Genomic DNA, 20,595 nt, shown 5'->3' with positions numbered 1-20,595 from the left:
AATCACGCCTCCTCCTCTTGACTCGGGAGTCCCGAGTCCTCACAAATAAATATGAAATTTGGGGTTTACTTCGGGTTTGGTCCTGCAAATCAAGTTAATTTGTCGGGCTCTAAAACCTGCGGGCCAGGTCGGGTCGGGACGAATTTGTTTGACCCCATCTTACCTCTACCTATGAGTACAGCAACGGATGTAGATCAATTGTATAGATGGTGTTGTACTCGCTCAGTGCTAGTTTTTACCTTGTACAGGAACTCCCGGATCTTGTCCATGTCTTTGTTGAGGTAGATGTGCCATAGTGCCCCTGGTGTTTCACTGGAGTCCTTTAACCTTTTCCGAACCCCCTCATCTAGACTGTCCTCTTCCAAACGCTTCAAAACTCCTACAACCACACATGTCAAGTCACATACATTTATACATCGGTATCAAGCCGCACAGCTGAAATGAAAATTATGACATCCCATAAACAAAGCCCACAACACCTGCAGACCAATATCAACATATTCACATACTTATCATCACTGTGCTAGAACTAAAACTATCCTGCCTGTATGCAAGACAGGTGAGATTACAAGTACATCATCAGTGACTTATTACTGAAGCAAAATACATCCCATGCTGTTAGTAGTAAACCATACAAAATAATCAACATGGTTTGTAACTGATAAAAAAAATGCTTACCGGTTTTGGACAAGACTCCATTGCCTTTGGCCACTCCGACATATACAAGAATAGAGACAACATCTGAGACTTCCACGTGTAGGTTGGCAGTTCCAAAATCCTGGTCCTGAGATGCAGCTACACCTACAAGCATATTAACTACTGATTCATCAAGAATAGGGAAAGTAGATATAGAGTAGTGCAGAATAATTACAACTACAAATTAACTCTTCAATAAAAAACATACCATAAGTACAATACTCCAAAAAAAGTTAGGGATGTTATGCTATATTTGAGTATGAGCCCATATGCACTAAACCTTTATACGTAAACTTGAGCCTGACCTTCTCTAAACGCCTGAATGCGCATGCCCAACGTTACAAAAACTTTCAGTACCACTTTGATCCATAACCGCCTTTTTCCCTATTTAAAACGTTTTTCTTATTTTGACATCATGATATTGCCCCTAACATTTAATCTGCAACCAGGACATTTAGGCTTCCTCCAGGGGACTCTGATCAGCCAAATGAACCCTCTAGTTTAAGAAATATTGACGTGGACCTCATTCCGTTTTAAAATCACCATTATGTAGTGAATGTAAGTGTGTATTAGAAGAGGTCAAATTGCATGAGCATCGGGAATAAATGTATTGCGTGGAAATGTAATACCTCTACTTACGAATGCTGTTACATACTAAATGTTCATTTTACGAAACAGTGGGGGACCAGAGTTTAAATCCAGGTCAGTCCACCTGTGTGGAGTTTGCATGTTCTCCCCGGTCCTGCGTGTGTTTTCTCCGGGCACTCCGGTTTTCCTCCCACATTCCAAAAACATGCAACCGCTCTATCCTCACTAGGGTTGCGGGGGTTGCTGGAGCCCATCCCAGCTGACTTCGGGCCAGCGGCGGGGGACACCCTGAATTGGTGGCCAGCCAATCGCAGGGCACAAGGAGACAAACAACCATTCACTCTCACACTAATACCTAGGGGCAATTTAAAGTGTCCAATCAGCCTACCATGCATGTCTTTGAAATGCAGGAGGAAACAGGAGTACCCGGACAGGTGGACCGACCTGGATCTGAACCTAGGTCCCCGACTGTGAGGCCGACACGCTAACCACTCAGCCGCCGGGCTGCCCCAACAACAACTCTACACGCTATTTTGTATCACAGGTTCAGCACCAGACGGGCCAAGCAACATCAGGTGTGACTCATCACCATCATTGTCCTACTTAAGCCACCAAGAGCTTGACCACGTTGCTGGATTGTCTCCATCAGTTCTCTGTTAGTACCTTCTTGTTTTTCCTGTTCTTGTTATCTGATCTACAAATTCTCTAGGACCACGTTTCTCGCCCCACACATCTTGCACCTTCGTCTTGGATTATCTCTCCGACTTCACGGCTCTCGACCCCCAACCCACATTCACCGATCTCGCTACGCTGCTTCCCTTGTGCCTTCGCTCTGTCTGGGCACATTACAATAAAGTGAAATCGCCACGATCAAAGCTGTGTTTGTACCCACTTACTGCCACTTGTGTGACCCAGGTGTTTCTGGTTGTCTCGTCAACCCATGTCTGACTATTTAACCCCTGTGTATTTGTCAGTCCTCATTGGATCGTCTGGTGTACCCATATGTTTCCTTGTGCTCTTGCCAGATCCCGTGCTCCTCGTTTCCACACGTCATCCCCATCAGGTATGATTTTGTTCATTGATTTTGAAGTTTTTCTTATTTTTTGAGAACCTTGCCTCAGTTATTAAAGTTTTTTCTAGTGCTTCTCTCACTCCCCGTCTCCGCCTGGTTCCCTGCGTTTGAGTTCTACCACGCTTCACGGTCCTCCGAGTAGTGTATGCACGCAAAACTACGCTTCAACATAGGAATATTCATTTACACTGAGGTTTTACCATAGGCACAGCAGAGTCTAGGTCCCAAGTCTGGCCTAACAAAGAAAGATGGCAGATGGGACGCTAAATTAAGACTTCCTTCTGGATCTGAGTATTCAGGCAATGGCAGGTTCTTCATTAAGTCATCATACCTTGGGAGTGGAATAAAAAGTGTTAGTTCTTATTTCTTTGTGTACATCTTATAATTTTAATAGTGACATCTATGTTTTTTCATGAAATGAAAACAAAAATAGCAATAAATAATTTAGGTGACTGCATGAACCTTGAAGGCATGAGGGCCATGAACTCCTCTCCAGAAGGCCAATCTTTCAGTCTGTAAACTACAGTTTCCCCATCCTTGGACTTGAGTCGCTCTGAAAAAGTTAAAGGATCTTTGTTAGTCTGCTTAAAGGACATTTATTATATTCTCTCTGAATACCCCATCAAAAGTCAGTGCTTAAACTCACTGGTGATGTCCTCAAATCCATCCCAAAATTCCTTGATCCCAGAGTTGGAAACCACTTGGTCTTTACAATTGAGAAGGTCTCCCTGATGGTCTGCAAACTCCTGATTGAATGAATCCGCTTTCCACAAACTGGCATTCAGTCGCTTATGGATCCCGGACACTAACACAGGCTAAACAAAACACACATTAAATAAAAAATGATACATCTAATACCAAGACTCCACAACTACTACAAATGAAATGTACCTGTCCTAGTTTCCAGCATTCTCTAAAGAGTTTCCAGTTATTCTGGTTACGGTGATCTTTGAGCCAAAGTAGTCGTCCATTATTTAGCCAGTAATGGGATATTTCTGCATACTGATTAGATGAATCCCCTGAAATTGCTAAATTAGCTGGTATTGGCTTCCTTTTGTCTTTTTTGATGTTTTCTGACATAACAGGTGTAAGGTTGTTGTTGTTGACAGGGATCACTGGCTCTTGCTTGATTGAAAGCTTTGTGGTAACTGCCTGACGACTGGCAGGAATTTTGTTTTCAACAACTGAGGCAATGATGTCATCAAGGATATTAGGCATGGTTCGTCCACCCTTTCCCGTCTTTAGAAAAACAAGAAATATGTTATTTGAAATAAAACTGATAATTCATTTTTTTTAAAATAGGTGACTTTGGCTATACAATAGTTTTACCAAGAGGTAAAATTAAGTTTGTTTCACAGTAGCATTTTGAAATTATAAAATCTGATCTAGCTTGTGTTTACTGTGAGCTAAACTGTGCTGTACATTAGAGAGGTCAGACGATGTGTTGATTACGGCATGACATAATGTTGCCTACTTACTATACATAGTTAAACCACCTACACATTGGAGAGATTTTCAAAACACTACTTGCAAATGGATCAAAGTGTAAATAACATTGAAATATATATCCATGTGTATGCACAAGTCCCAAACCCAACTTTGCTGCAGACTTTTTCATGGTTAAAAATCTACTATGTTGTAAATTATGAACTCTTTTCCTATGAGGATTAATTCTTTTCAGAATCTTGAATGGTGGAAGCAGCGAATTTGCTTTTTTCCGTATTTTAGAACCTAAAGGTTCCATGCAAAACATGTATTAAAGTACACAATTTTTTTAAATTCGATGAAATTAACCGGCCTTTTAAACAAGGTGAATCGGATAAAATTGCCAGCAGAGGGTAGTGATCCACTGTTTTTCATTGGACATCACGCCATGCACTACCACCCATTACGTAGATCGCTGAGGAACTAACTATTGGTAGATCGCCAAGGTACTATTGGTAGATCGCACGACAATAACATTTTGATCCCTCCCCTCTGTCGGTTTCCTTAGCTAGGCTCTTATGAATTTGGCATGTCTGCAGTAAGCTTTAACATGAATCGAGATTGGATTTTCACCCCCGTTTCCTGACGCTTCCGTAAATGTTGATAGCCTAATGTGAGATATATGAACATAAATAATTGCTGAGCTTTGTCGGTGGCCTGTAAAAAAGGTAGATCGTGGAAGGTTAACTCCTGGAAAAGTAGATTTCGGAGCAAAAAAGTCTGAACATCCCTGCACATCACTGTATGAAATGAAAATATCGTCGTCCAAAGGCTGGTTGTCAGTTTGCTACAAATTTAAGTGTCTTAAATGAAACAGAGAAAGTACAGTCATGTCCCTACTTATGAAATTAATTGGTTCCAGAACTTGTTCCGTAGCTTGCATTTTTCGTAAGTAGTGAGGCATTTTACGAGGAAAATTAAGAGCTAATTTTTGTCCTGAGATACGAGACAGATTTAAGATACGAGCATTGGAGACAGTTCCGGATGCGGGCGCCAGGTAGCCGAGTAAGCAAGTGGCTGCTTAGGAGAACGGCATCACTGTCTTTCTCGCCGTATCTCCCTCGCTTAAAGATACCTACAGGCATCGGCCGTACAGTTTCCATTTTTTACGTGTTTTTTTGCGTTAATGAGTGCAGAATTAAGTGAAAAAACAATGGGTCCAAAGCAAGCCAGTGCAATGGAGGGTAGTGAGAAGAAAAAGTGTAAGATGACAATCGATATTAAGCATGAAATATTAGAAAACCATGTGTGGTGTACGCATGACTGAGTTGACTCGCCAACGTAAGATTAAAACATATTTTTAAGTGTGTGTATAGTAATCTAAATTCATCTTATCTCATCTCATTTTCTGAACCGCTTTATCCTCATTAGGGTTGCGGGGGATGCTGGAGCCTATCCCAGCAGACTTCGGGCTAGAGCCGGGGGACACCCTGAATTGGTGGCCAGCCGATAATCTAAGTTCAATAAAGTTGAAATCTAAAGTTTTTGTTATGTTACGTAGTGTCACAAAAGTGTAGTGAACCGAACATGTCGCCACACACTGCTGTTTGCCGCTACCATCTGTCTCGAAGGTAAGAACTCCATACTGTACCATACATAATGATGTCACATTTTATTGAAGATCATAACCACTACATAGATATTTGTTACTTTGTGAGTGTAAATGGTGAAGTAGAACAATTAAAAACATGTTTTTTCATTGTAATATCCTATTTTTAGGGTGTTTTTTTTTTTCAGAGGGTGGGAATGGATTAATTTGCATTTAGTTATTTTACATAGGAAAATTTGATTTAATATAAGATCAAATTGACATATAAGCTCGATCTCGGAACGCCATAAGTTTGCATCTCAAGGTATTACTGTACTAGCCACTAAAAGCATATGCCAATTTTGTGAAAATATGTATCCAAATGCATGTATATGTAGAAAACAGAGCAAAAATATAGGACAACTATTTATTATCTCCCTCTCCCTCTGCCACTCCCTCTCACTTTCCCTCTCCCTCTCCCACGTCACTCACACTGAGCGGTAGGAACAACATTTAAATCAACAAGAGAACCCAATTATTTACAATATGTAAACAAATAATAGCTATAATAACTATACCAATAATTGGATCTTTTATAAGTTGGACAGTTTTGGAACAGTGATTACCATTTCAAAGTGTTTCGTAACCTTAAAATTTTGTTTGGTTCATTGTTGTGGCGTCATTTCAATGGCTTAATAAATGCTATTTCCATATTTTTCCATAAATACACACATTTGTGTGCATATTTCATACAAATTTGGAATACTCTTTGTATTTTAAAGGGTTCAGAGTGGCTAGTATTCAAGATTCTGGAACCAATTCATTTTGTGAGTAGAAGTACCACTCTACACAAAGGGGTTGCAAGTAAAGCCCCCCAAAAGCAAATCACCATCTCCAACATAAAGCTGGTGCTGCACTGTTTCCAGATTTTGATGTGCCGCTACTCCCAACTCACTCAGCTGGTCCTCTAGGTCGCGACACAGAAACCTATTCAATGTGTATGTTATTACATAAGTACATGTGTTTTCTTGCTCTTCTTCGAGCTTCTGAACGCTTGAAAGGGGGATCTAATAACGCGTTTCCGCCAAAACTAGTACAGCATTTTCAATCTTGCACACCTACTCTAAATGTAAAAAGAAATCATAATAATAAATGTTTTTGTGCTTGGGACTTGTTTCTTTTGCCGCCATGTTGCATTGTCCGCCACGATCTTCAGCCTTCATCCGTCACCCCACACTTTAGTCTTTAAATGTCCTAAACCCCTTTCATATGTAGAACACTGGCACAGTGGGTAGGTGTTGCAAATGTCTGACATTCATATGTCTGGCACGAGTTACGCTATCTCCTTAATATTGCGTTCAAATGTGCTAACTATGCACCTGTGAAGCAGCTGAGTATACTGGTGCAAATGCGATTCCAGCATCAGTAGAGCCCAGCTTCAGCTTTCCGGCAGTGGTGGTGAGCAGATCTCTGAGAGTTGAGCCTTGCTCTGTACTGTTGGCTATCAGTGATGTTGTTTTACATTGCTGCAGGACCTCCAGGCTGCCACCTTCTTTTATGGATTTACCAAGTGAGTCTTTGTTTTCTGTTTGAAAATGGATAAATCAGCCCAAGAAAATACTGTTAAGGGGAATTTTGATGCATCACAATTATTCTGAAGAAATTTGGAAGAACTTTTCTTTTCTTTTCGTTTTTCTACTTGCCTTTCTTTTCCTCTCTGGATTTCTGCTCTGCCAGGTCAGCCAGGAAATCCAAAGGTGACTGGGACTCTGGCGGAGTAACTGCACTTTCAGCACCACTGCTCAGACTTTTTCCTCCTCCATTGGTCTCTATTTTAGGTCCTCCTTGATCAGGGTTCTGTTGACTGCGTGGCTCAGTCTTCACTTGTGACAGCTTGTTGCTATGATTCAAAACATTCTGCAGTACCTGAAAGAGTGAGGTTATGATTGTTAAATGTTTAAATGACTACATCCCTCAATACAAAAACTATCAATATGAATCTGTAAAAATATCACAATAGAGTAATCCATGAATATCGCGGATAATGTATACCCGACATGCCCCGCGATAATCGGAAAACCGCAAAGTATGATCACCCCAATTATTACTGCATACCATACTACGTTTTCGCGCCTATACAAAAATAGAAGTACACAAGTACAATTATCAAGAAGTGTATTGACATTTTTATGAACTTTTTTTAATACTAATAACTCAAAAAACCTGATGCACTGAAGCCGCTAAGTGGTGAAGGATTAGTGTGTGTGTGTGTGGGTGGGTGTTATTTATTAAATATTACAGCTGTAAAATTGTCAAAAGACTAATGTATTAATATCTAAATATGATGTATATATAAAAATGTAAATACTTTAAATACTGTACTTACAGTGAAAATAGTTCCTTTCCGCTTGATATAAATCCCCCAAAACAGGTAAATTGAAGTTTTAATCCAAATCCTTTGTCTTCTTGTGGCCAAGGGTCCGTTGTGTGCGATATTCGAGGGTCTACTGTACTCGGGTCAGGTACCAAAACTACTTAAAAAACACTATTGTCTGTTATAAACGAATCGGTCAAAACATAGGCAGCAGCATTCTCACACATGATGATGATGATGATGAGCTGCACGTTCAGTTAATCTTTGAATAAAAATGTCCGGGAAGGCATCCGCTTCCAAAAAAACTTGGAACTGCCTGTTCCGACCGAGGCCGGGTCGCGGGGCAGACGTCTCTTGCCGCTGGCAAGCACCGTGGCTGCATGCAACACCGGACTGCCGGCCGAGAAATTAAAGCTGGCTTTACCATGAAGCAGGCAGCAGCATTCCCATACATGAAAAAAATCCCCTTCACTGGTGCTCTTTGCCGCCCAATTCGCCGAGCAAGTTTTCTTTTCAAATAAGCACCAACGACATCAGCCCACTGCCCGGACTCAAATGGAATCTCTCCATGTTGCTCCGCCTTGACATCCCGCCGTGCTTGCCGGCATAAGTGCTCTTTCCGGATAAGTCCGATTCCACTTTCCATGCCCGGGGCTCTCAATTCTCCAAAAAATAAAAAAATAAATATCCCCCTTCACTGATGCTCTCTGCTGTCCAATTCACCAAGAAAGTTTTATTTTCAAATAAGCGCCAACGACGTCAGCCCACTGCCTGGACTCAAATGGAATCTCTCCACGTTGCTCCGCCTAGACGTCCAACCCCATTTCAGCGCAGAAGATAAGGCGGTGCCCTGACTTCCGCCACTTTTTGCCACCATTTTCATGTCTTCCAGTTTCTACCTTTTTTTTTAAATAGTAGAAAAAAATCGTGAATCAGTCAATTCATGATAAGTGAGGTCCCAATTTTCGAGGGAACACTGTACTACCCTAGCTTGTTCTATGAGGGATCATCACAGTGAATCAGCTTTTTCCATTTCCCCCCGTCCTTGTCCTTTGCCTCATCCTTCTCTACACTAGCCAGTTTCATGTTCTTCCTCACTATATCCATGTATCGTCTACCAGGTTTAGCCCTAGACCTGTACCCTTGGCAGCCCTCAACATCCTACAAACCTCCCTCTCTTTCCTCTGCACATGTCCAAACCATCAATGTCTGGTCTCTCTGACCTTGCCTCCAAAACGTCTAACCTTCTAGTCTAGGGTGCATTCTGCCTTTCGCCTGATGTCAGCTGGGATAGCCTTCAACAACTCCCACAATCCTTACAAGGATGCGCGGTACAGATGAATTATTTTTTTGAAATCAGTTTTATACCACATCAGCCCTAAAAATGTCTCCTTAAATTAATTCATTCATTTAATTAAAATATTTTTTCTTGTCCATTGCAAAACACGTGAAGGCAACACCAATATTTAACAATTGGCTTATTCAGTCAAAGTAATTGAGACCGTTGTTTTGATAGGATGATCTGTTCTAGATATAAAAAGCTTCATACAAACACTGTACCTGTGAGACTCCATTGGTGAGTGGTAGTTTGCTGAGGATATTCTGTTTGTTGCTGCATGCACAATGAAGCTTGATACTGTGTTTTTCTTTCAGTGAATGCATTGAGGTCACTAATTCAGTCAGAACTGAAAAATGAAAGGTAGGAGAAATTGAGCAAGGTGAATTTGTAACATAGCAAGAAGAACAAAATTGTTGATAGATTTAAAAATAAACAGTTTTGTGATGTAATTTACTATGTATAATAAAAACAACACTTAACTATAAAATGAACAAGTACTGTAAACAGTTTGGTCTACTTCATTAATTCTGTACAGTTGTAACAACTTTCGAAAATCTCTAGATACGAACTATTCAGGTTATAAAACGCCTCAATGGGAAAATGTTCCCTCAGGATTTGAAAGAAATTCAATTTACAATATACACTCACTTTTGTCATTTGCCTCCTCCATCTATGCATTCGCCAGTCAACGACAATAGAAAATGTTTTTGCATGTTTTTGTTATTAATTTTAGTGGCCAGATCACCGTCCAAACGTCTTTTCATATTACCTCACCCCGAAGTTATTACACAGAAGGGATTGTGTGTTGTTACCGCAAGTTTAGAGTCCTGATGGATGTGGGGAAAAATCTGTTCTTAAGCCTATTTGTCCGTACTTTGTGGGAGCTATAGCGTCTGCCAGAGGGCAGCAGCTGGAACTGATTGTGACCAGGGTGGTATGGGTCCCCGATGATGTTCCTGGCTCTGCTGAGGTAACGAGGGCTGGCAATGTCTTCCAGTGATGGCAGAGAGCAGCCGACGATCTTCTGGGCAGTGTTAATCACTTTCTGCATGGCCTTTTTGTCTGCTGCCGTGCTTCCAGGTGTTCAGTGCGAGATTGTTCACCGAGCACCACGAAGACAGTTTGTTGACCTCATCTCTGTAGGCCGACTCATCCCCTCCTGAGATGAGTCCGACCACAGTGGTGTCATCGGCAAATTTGATGATGGAGTTAGACTGATGTGTTGGTGTACAGTCGTATGTGTACACGAAAGACAGTGAGAGGTAAGTGATCCGCTCGGGGGGTGATGCGATGTATCCATAACGGCAGAATGCCAAATTACGAGTCCAAAATTATCACTTGTTTGGGTCTTTTGCCGAGAAAACGCACCTTATGGAGAAGCACTACCAATTTCGTCATACACAGTCTCTGGGTGTGATGACAATTAGGCTTTTGTTGTTGATGATGACGACAGGGCCTATGTCCGATTATTATTATTAATACATTATTTTCTTTTTTGGGGGTGTTTCACACTTTTCATACAAAATTGCTTTTTAAAAAGTTTTTTGTTGGTAATATGGGAATGGATTAAGGCATTAACACGTATTGTATGTCTCTACAGTAAAACTAAAAATTAAGTTACGAAACCACTTCTGGAAACAATAATTTCGTATGTAGTTTCGACAATTAAATTAAATTATTAATCGGTACTGCTTTTTGCCACACCCATTGTTGTCATCCTTGTATAAAGCTGTTACTAGGTATTAGTAATTATTAGCTAGTGTAATATAATGTGTATAACTGATGTAATGTATTTGAAGAGCCAGAAGTTGTTACCTGTGCCAGGTATGATCTGTGTTGGCATTAGATGTTTATGATCATGAGGCTGGCCTTTCACGCACTTCAGCCAGCCATATAGTTCTTTATCTAATGACAAAAAGTTAGAGGTCAAAAAAAATAATTCATTCAAACCATTTTCAACACCACTTATCCTGGTCAGCCAGCGACATTGCGAGGAAAAATGGATTACTTACAGAACTGGTTACCAGTCAGTCGTAGGGAACATACTGACAAGGAAACCAGTCACACTCAGATTCATACTGTCAATGGAAATTGATCTTGCTCTGTCTGTGCTCTAGGCCAATGTTCCATTACATAAATAAATCAGAAAGATGACACAAACTTTAAATTATAATAAACTGCTGTTGTACTTTGCACAAGATGAGGATTGTAGAATTTATGTTTTAATGGATAGTTTTGCTCAAATGATGTTAAGATTTCTTATGAAAGTTTTTCAATGTGTCACATCTATGATGTGTATGTTCGTAAAGTATAAAGGAATCCGTATTGGGTTTATTCCTTGTTGACCCATTAAGTGAAAACATTGTCTTGTAAAATAATTGCAACTGTCCACCATTTACAGTATATAACTGACCGTTGCAGCTCCTTCTTTCCTTGGCCTTGTAGCAGTCCAGGCAGACAACAAAGCCACATTTCTGACAGACCCAGTGGATGTTGAAGAGGGTTGCCTCACAGGCATCACACATCTCCCTCACTCCCTTAACTGCACGCTTCCACACAAGCTTGGCTGAAACAAACACAGAAAGCAGTTCTTTCTAAAAGTGTTAAACCACTTATTATGGGTCGCCATCGAGGCATGTTGCGATGACAACTTTTACGAGGCGATATACATTCATTCATTTTCTGAACTGCTTATCCTCACAGGTGTTGCAGGGGGTTCTGTAGCCTATCCCAGCTAAATTCAGGCACCGCCTGAATCGGTGGTCAGCCAATAGCAGGCCACAAGGGAATAGAGAAGCATTCACGCTCACTCTCATACCTAAGGACAATTTAGAGTTTTCAACCAGCCTACCCTACATGTTTTGGGGATGTGGGAGAAAAACGGAGCACTCGGAGAAAACATGCAAACGCCACACAGTAGGGACCAACAAAGGATCGAACCCATGCCCGCAGAACTACTCGGCCGCCAATATATATTGCCTCATGATTTATTGCAGATATGCGATAATATTCTCAATTTTTTTAAAGCCAATTTAACCACTAATGTTACAACATATTCTAATAACCCATTCAAATGCTATTAATAAATAAAATAAATAAAACACACAAACTATATTAAAAATAATACGTGTTTTAATCAATGCATAATGTGTCATTTGAAAGCTACTTTAGGGGGAAATATGAAATAGGTGAAAGCCCTAGTTGTCATTTTTGTTCTGCCCATCAATAACAGCTGTGAATGGAACTTTAGTCTTATAAGCAATTAATGGGCAAGGTTTAAACAGGTATGTATGCCAAGAGCATACGAAACCATAAGTGTAAATTACCGTTCTCATTTTTATTTATTGTGCAATAAATGGATTTATTGCCTATCGTGACAGGCTTATGGATATCTTGATGTTAAATTTTGAGATCACAGTGCATCGACAATTATTAAATTGTACCTATCTTTATCTTACTGATATACAATGATCCCTCAAATATTGCGGATATTGGAGACCAGACATGGCTGCCATAATCGAAAAACCCTGAAGTAGGTTCACCCCTATTATAAATATTATTATTACAACATATACCATATATGTTTTCGTGCCCATACAAAAATACAAGTAAACAAGTACAGTAATCCCTCGATTATCGCAATAAACGAAAAACCGTGAAGTAGGGTCATCCCTATTTAATAAAAAAATAAAAACATGTTGCAGTGACAGAAGTCTTTTCACGTTTTATGCAAGACACGGTTTATTTTTTCCTTGAATGATATTCACAGACGTCAAAATATATTTTGTTTAGCGTTTTATCATTTCTTTATTTTGAAATAAATGACCGTATCGGCCGCATTGTCTTGTGTCATGACGCCATTTTGTTGTGACGTCAACGTGTCATGGCGTCGGCTACTTGCAGTTTCGCGCATGTCGTGTTTTTATGCGCATATAAGCTGTACCCTCGATTCAGTCATATTTTTTTCTCAGACAAAAGTGGCTTATATGCAATGTTCCCTCTAATTTTTCGTTGGTCTGAGCAGAAAGACGACCTCCCTGAGCGCACTGAGTACCAGTGTGAGCGACATCATCGGTACTCAGATGATTCGCCTAAAGACGTTTCGCCGACGGACGTTTGACAGATGGGCAGGTCGCCGAATGGACGTTCCGCCGAACGTTCATTCGGCCGAATGGAGGTTTCGCCGAAACGGGATTCGCACGCTCGCCCCGCCCCCGGATCGTGAGTGTACAAGTTTTTCAACCTCGGCCCGCGGGCCATATACGGCCCTTTAGGATTTTTAATCCGGCCCGCCGCCAGTGTTGTCCAAATTATAGTAAAAATCAATGTTAGTCTACCATCAATGGCAGCCCGGGAATAAGCACTCTTGGGGGGGCATGGCAGTCCGGGAATAAGCACTCTTGGGCGGGCAGATGTAGCAGAACCGAGCCGTAAAATGACAGCAATCGGGTCAAATCCATCCTAAAACAGCATTTAATGATTAAATACAAATACTGGAGCTCTTTGGACATTAGAACCGAGCCGAGGGAAGTGAATTCCTCGGTAAAATGTCGCGATGATGTCGCGATGGAGGCAAAAAAACGTCCATATACGTCCATTCACCAAAGGGCTCAAAATGCTCTCAAATTCGGTCAAATCCAGCTGAAAACAGCGTTTAATGATTAAATACAAATACTAGCATTTGTATTTAATCATTAAACTAACAAATACTAGTATTTGTATTTAATCATTAAACACTGTTTGAACGAACGTTCATTCGGCGACCTGTCTGTCTGTCAAACGTCCGTCGGCAAAGCGTCTTTAGGCGAATCATCCGGTCACGACATCATCATTGCTCGCTATGGGCACACCAGTATCACACCTGCCACAAGCAGGTGCATGTCAATGTTCCCTCTAATTTTTGATGTAAAACGTGCTGTAAAACACGAAAAACATAAGAGTGGACAGAGCTACTGCCACTGGCTGCCGCTTAAACGGCGCCATCATGGGGAAAGGGGTAAAAAAAAAAAAAAAAAAAAACGATTTTTTTTTCTGCGCGCCATATGATTGCTGCTGCGCAGAGAAGACGAGAGTTGTGCGCAATTGCGCACGCGCGCAGCTTAGAGGGAACATTGCTTATATGCGATTAAATACTGTAGTCTTTTCACTTTACTATTTAATAAATACAATTCTTGATAATTGTATAGTCGCTAAAACATGTAGTATGGTATGTAGTAATTAATAATAGGGGTGATCCTACTTTACGGTTTTTCGATTAGTGCGGCCATGTGTGGTCTACATTATCCGCAATATTCGACAGATTACTCTATCTATATTACATAATTTTAAAGTGTTTATTTCTCCACACAGACAACAATAAAGTGCAACCCAGGAGAACCAATAAAAAGAGAATGTTCAAAGTTGCAGAATATTAATGAAATGAATTCGAGGTGCAATAGACCTACTGCAAAGCAGAAATTTCTCGTATTGCATCTAAGGCCTAATGCAAAGATCACTAGCTATTTTGATAAGTCTTGCTAGACATTTAACAAAAGGATCACCCTTTGTCCGGAGTTATACAGGGAAGTACTTTATTTAAATGCACAGAAAAGCAGGGTACTTACTTGCCCTCCTTTTTGGAGTTTCATCAGATCACAACACACACCAGTGTGTCCCTGAGTGCTCGCTGCATTGAAAGCAGCCGCAAGTAGGCAAGGATAGTTTTATTTATTTATTTTTACTTTAACAATTGATAGATATGCTGTCAACTCAAATTGTCAAGGTCACTTGATGAGCCATTTTATTCATTGTCAAAGAGTTGTTAAAAACAGGGAATTAGTGAGTTCATTTCAATTGTTGTTTGTGTTTGCATGATAGCAATTAGCCACTTACAATGTTAGATTCAGAAATATTTGTTGGTGCTGGACTCTTTTGTCTTCTGTAAATGTTTCCTTCAATAGAAACCAGTGTCATGCTTTGTCTTGCTTAGATAAAAGTTCTCTTACGAACTGTAATGTGTATTTTTTTTCCCATCTAAAGCCAAAAATGGTCTGTCTACTTTGTGGCAATTTTTCATATTCTTTTACGGAGGCCCACATCCTGCTAAGGTACAATATATTAGAGATAAATTGTCTAGTGTTGAAGAGATGATATCCTGTATTATGATAACATTGTCATCATGTAGAAAGTGTAGAAATTGCCTCTCTGCTGTTAGGATGGCTGAGATCTCTACACAGGTGGTCAAAGATAAATAATCTTGTGCATTTTTTAATTGCTTAAGATCCTATGCTGTAGGACGAAAGAATGGTGATCCCACCTGCATCTCATTATATATCAAGTATCCAAAAAAGTGAGTAATAAAATATATAGTTGCTACTTTACTGATTTTCATCTCTAAAATACAGAATTTTAATAAAAACAAACTCGGTCATTGTTTGGACAACACACCTTCCTTTTTGACCCAGGAGGCTGCTGTATTTTCCATTGTGACCATTTGACAAAACAGGTCCCCAATGAAACTGAGAATGTACTTGGCTGCGGTCTGGTCCAAATGACTCTCCTCTATTGCTCCAGGGATCCACATGGCAAGTGCCTCATCATCAAACTGGTCTGGAGTGGAGAAGCCATCCATTCGAATTACTCCATTTTTACTGTAAGAAAGCCTGAAACAAAGTATAAAAGGACTGTAAGAAATAAATCACAGCATATATACAACTGTGTTTGTGGTTCCAGGCAATGTTCCCTCTAAGCTGCGCGCGTGCGCAATTGCGCACTACTCTCGTCTTCTCCGCCCAGCAGCAATCTTATGGCGCGCACAAAACAAAATCCAAACTTTTTCCCCCTCTTTCCTCACGATGGCTCCGTTCATGCGGCAGCCAGTGGCAGTAGCTCTGTCCGCTCTTATGTATTTCGTGTTTTACAGCCCTTCTATCTTTTTTTTAAATTACATTTTAATATTTCTTAATACATTCCTTTTTACTTTACTGTGCAAATAGAAGAACAAGCGGCGAAATCAGGTGAGAACTGTCTAAATCTGCTGTGTGTGTGGTTGCGTGCGTGTGTCTAGTATGTGTGATCGTTTGTCTTCAACCTACACAATGGACTATAAATGGAAATTAGCCCTCGGCTACAATCTTACATTCATTAACATGAATATAAATATGTTTATTAATATGTGCTATCCCTTATTAAATAAATCAAAGCAAAATCATGGAAAAATATTGCATATAAATGGAAACTTGACTATCTCAAGTGACATGTTCAGCAGAAAAGTCATTTGAACGTTGTGGAGTTCCGCAAGCGCCACCTCGAGCAACCGGTACGCTGTGGAAAAGTTCCCTAACATAACTGAAGAGAATGGTTGTCTTCTGGAGCAAATTTTTGGAAGAGGATGCCTTCCCAGACATTCTTATTAAAAGATGAACTGAAAGTGTCAGGGTTCACACGGATCACCTGATGCTCATCTATAATGTGTGGGGGATGCTGCTGAATGGCTTTAAGGTAAAGCCTGCCTTACTCTACAAGTTGGAATGTCCTCATGCTTTAAAAAAAATAAGAACAAAGCCTTGCTTCCTGTCTCCTGGATGAGCAACCGGAAATCCTGGATCACGAAAGCCTTCACAAACTGTTTCATCCCGAACACGAAGCTGTACCTCGCTGAAAGAGGCCTAGAAAGCTCCTCCCCTAAGGCGCCTCATCAAGATTCCATCGATGATCCAATGCTTCTCGAATCTGACGAAAAAGACTTGGACTAAAGCTGCCAAATAACCAGTTTTTTTAATTAAGCGGAGAAGAACTGTTTTCACCATGAGCACAGTACTTGAAGTATTTACAATTTCTTATATATAGATTATACAGTTGTACCTCTACTTACGGAATTAATTGGTTCCAGAACTTTTTTCGTAACTTGAAAATTTCGTAAGTAGAGCAGTACTTTGTATGTAAATTCTGTAATTCGTTCCACGGTCCTCACACAACTATGAACTAAACCCTTTAAAATTGGTCAAAGTGTCCCAATTTTCTATGGAAGATGTGAGAAACACAAAAATAGGAGAAAATCATAAGATATTTTTTTATTAATGTCTTAAAATGAATAACAAGCATATCAAATCTAACCCTGTTGAAGCATGATATGTGCACGCGCATTTCCCTATGACCCGATGGCGTCAGAAAGCCGTCCACTTTGTTGTACATGTTTGACTTTTACTTGTGTCCCGTGCGTGTGTGAAAATATGTGCTGCATTGCATTTGTGCGATTTTTATCGCTTAATAAGGGGAATTGGAATCAGTAAGATGGGGAATATTTAGCCGAGTTGGACAGGACATGATATGCGCATTCCCCTATGAGCCGTCGCGTCATAAAGCCGTGCATTCTCTAGTAAATTTTATTTTTAGAGTGAGGATAAAGCGGTTCAGATAATGAATGAATGAACCCTATGTGTATTAATGTGTAAATATGTACCACGATGTATTTGTACGTTTTTTCGCGCTTAATATGCGGAATTGCAATCATTAATAAGGGGAACCTTTAGCTGAGGTTGACAGGTATGTACGAGACAATCTTGAAACATGGATAGTGGTTGTTGTGAGACAGCCAAGAGAGCCCAGTAGAGTGTAGCAAGGTTCTAAAGTGAGAATCAATGCATCCGCGAAAATATTTTCAAAATAAAATTACGGATAAGGAAATGCAATTACTTTTTGGGGGATTTCCGAAGTTGGATCTTTTTCCCTATCTTGAGGCACACATTTGTATATAAAAAAACTTTCGTAACCTGAAAATTTCGTACCTAGAGGCACTCGTAAGTCTTTTCACATGCTTATAGCTGTAATATTTAATAAATGCAGTTCTTGATAATTGTACTTGTGTACTTGTATTTCCGTATAGGCGCAAAAACATGTAATATGGTTGATGCTACTTCGCGGTTTTTCGATTATCGCAGCCATGTCTGGTCTGCATTTTCCACGACATTCGAGGGATTACTGTACAGAGGTCAAACGTTTCCTGTAGTTTTTCCAAAACGTTTACACACACTGCAGGACACCCCACTCCTCCTCACAGATCTTGTCTTGATCATTCTGGTTTCAGGGTTGATGCTGAGAAACTACAAGTTTAAGCACCTTCCAAAGATTTTCTTTTGGGTCTAGGTCTGGAGACTAACTGGGCCATGCCAAAACCTTAATTTGCTTCTTAGGGACCCATTCCTTGGTTTTCCTGGTTGTGTGCTTCAGGCAATTGACATGTTGGAAGATCCAGCCACGACCCATCTTCAATGCTCTGACTGAGGGAGGAAGGTTGTTCCACAAAATCTCACAATACATGGCCCCGGTTACCCTCTCCTTATTACAGTGCAGTTTTCCTATCCCATGTGGTCTCATCTGACCATAAAACTTTCTCCCATTACTCCTCTGTATCATAAAAACGGTCAATGACAAACATGAATAAGGACATTGTTTGGAATTCTGTATGGATGAAATTTTAATTTTCCCAACGTAACTAAAATCACATCGTCAGTCACGCAGCTCCTTAAGGTCAATACCCGGACTCCCAAAGTTGTTGTTTTTTCTGCTGCCCATTTACAGTCCGGAAAACAAAAGGTCTTGTCCCGCCTTTTGCAATTCAAATCACTCACTTGGCCAGTAACATGATAGACAAAAGTAATATAATATTTAATGGTTAAGTTCATATCACACAGCATTTAAAGGAAACTGTAATTTACAGTAAATACATTAGTTGGATAAATTCCTAGTACTGCCTACAATATTATAGGCAGGATTTGTGCAAATCAATATGTGGTTGTTTTTCTTAATTATTATGAATTTATTTAAACAAATGCTACAGTATAGGTACAGTAAACTGAAATCTAAACAGCTGCCCTTACCGTCTGAAATAGTAGAAACGACAAAACACAGGGGAATGCGCTGGCTCTTCGCCTTTCTTGTTTCGGATGACCCTACACTCCCGACACTTTTGCAGATTGGGTCCGATCTCTGAACAAGAATCATCTTGAAGGAAAGACTCCCCCGTCTGCTTTAGCTTCTTCACCTTGCGCCAATCCTTTAGCACAGAACGTGGAATCCCATCTGAAAACAACAGAGGTTACCACATCACGGACTTTTTTTTACATTTGAATAAAAGAGCAGTTTGTGTAAAAAATAAATATATAAAACAAAACGGAACGACATGATAATGTAGTAGATGTTTACTACACATTAAATGCCATTGTGGCCACACAAAACATGACGATAATTCCAATGGGCATTATACATTGTAGTAATTGTGCATGATGAATGCCTTTTTTTTTGTTTTTTAAAAATTGTTTTTATAGGAATATAGCACGTAGCACATTGACAGTCCCCAGAGTGCTTTAACATTGTCAATTTAGTCCGTGAGCGGGCGATTGGTCGCCGGTCTTTTGGTTGCCCGGACCGCGACAGCAGGCGACCAAAAGACCGGCGACCAAAAGACCGACGACCAAAAGACCGGCGACAAAACAAGGTAAAACAACACGGTCTACGCATCAATAAAAGCCAACAATGGCCATGAGCAGTTTCACTGAGTCGACGTGTGAGTGTATAAGAGTTTGTATGTACGTGTTGTACCTTTAAGAAGCTACGTCAGTCAGGGTCTTAACAAGTTCTCCAACAAAAAACAATAAAAGTCCGGGAAATTTGGAGCTTTTCTTTAGGCTAATAATTACTAGGGAATTATTTAGGGAATTTAAGCAACGATTTAAATGGTAATTATCAATAACCTTCCGGGCGACCAAAAGACCGGCGACCAAAAGATCGGCGACCAAAAGACCGGCGACCAATCGACCGTGTACCATTTAGTCATACTGTAATAATTGTTGGAGATCATTCATTTTCTGAAATGGGGGTGCTGGAGCCTATCCCAGCTGAGTTCGGGCACCAGCCGGGGGCACCCTGAATTGGTTGCCACCAATCATTTTAGTTAAAAAAATCATCCAAGGAAGAGACTGAGGACTGACCTATTTACATTTGAGAAAGAGAGTAATGACTATTCACAATCTAAGTGAATGCAACAAAATGTGGTGATAAGAAGTTGAAATTGTGAATGAATTATATAAGAAATCTTTAAGCGATATGGTTCAACAAAGACATTGTTTCTACAAGCAGTACAACTCAGTTCTGTTAGCGGTGGCACATCACATTGGCGCCGAACTCTAACTCTAGCGCCGCGGCATTAACCAATGGGAGCCTCGTTTTGGCACATCTGTGTTCGTGACATAACCACGAATCCACTCCCATGACCAATGGGACCTCTGCTTTAAAATAGCACCAACATTAACTCTAGCACAGCTTTAGTTATTTAATTTTTTTCATTCGACTCCCTTGCGGATGCATTTTCTCATTGATGCTCATTGATTAGCAACAGCGTAACAATGTTATTAAAATAATTTAAGATACTTATTGTACATTAAAAGTGTTGAACTGACAAATATGAATGCATTAGTTTTACTTTTAAGTTCTGGGTATGTTCTCAAGGAATTACATGTGAAAATACGAATTGTTTA

At 40.2% G+C, this 20,595-nt stretch overlaps 1 protein-coding gene across 2 annotated transcripts in view; it reads right to left on the bottom strand.

The window, feature by feature from the left end:
• Positions 1-20,595, bottom strand: part of jmjd1cb (jumonji domain containing 1Cb) — a 141,861-nt gene that overhangs the window by 13,094 nt on the left and 108,172 nt on the right. For both annotated transcript variants that reach the window (XM_077625939.1, XM_077625940.1), the window contains 13 exons: positions 18,940-19,141; positions 15,509-15,723; positions 11,496-11,648; positions 10,898-10,987; positions 9,304-9,428; positions 7,073-7,295; positions 6,749-6,954; positions 3,248-3,595; positions 3,003-3,171; positions 2,819-2,909; positions 2,557-2,687; positions 679-801; positions 240-379 (listed from right to left, as the gene is read on the bottom strand). In XM_077625939.1, coding sequence (XP_077482065.1) covers positions 240-379; positions 679-801; positions 2,557-2,687; positions 2,819-2,909; positions 3,003-3,171; positions 3,248-3,595; positions 6,749-6,954; positions 7,073-7,295; positions 9,304-9,428; positions 10,898-10,987; positions 11,496-11,648; positions 15,509-15,723; positions 18,940-19,141 — 2,216 coding nt within the window. The remainder of the gene's footprint in view (positions 1-239; positions 380-678; positions 802-2,556; positions 2,688-2,818; positions 2,910-3,002; positions 3,172-3,247; positions 3,596-6,748; positions 6,955-7,072; positions 7,296-9,303; positions 9,429-10,897; positions 10,988-11,495; positions 11,649-15,508; positions 15,724-18,939; positions 19,142-20,595) is intronic.

Source organism: Stigmatopora argus, chromosome 18, assembly GCF_051989625.1.
Source record: "Stigmatopora argus isolate UIUO_Sarg chromosome 18, RoL_Sarg_1.0, whole genome shotgun sequence".
Taxonomy (NCBI): Eukaryota; Metazoa; Chordata; class Actinopteri; order Syngnathiformes; family Syngnathidae; genus Stigmatopora; species Stigmatopora argus.
The sequence above is the reverse complement of the archived record's forward strand: the minus strand, read 5'-3'. Positions and strand labels throughout refer to the sequence as shown.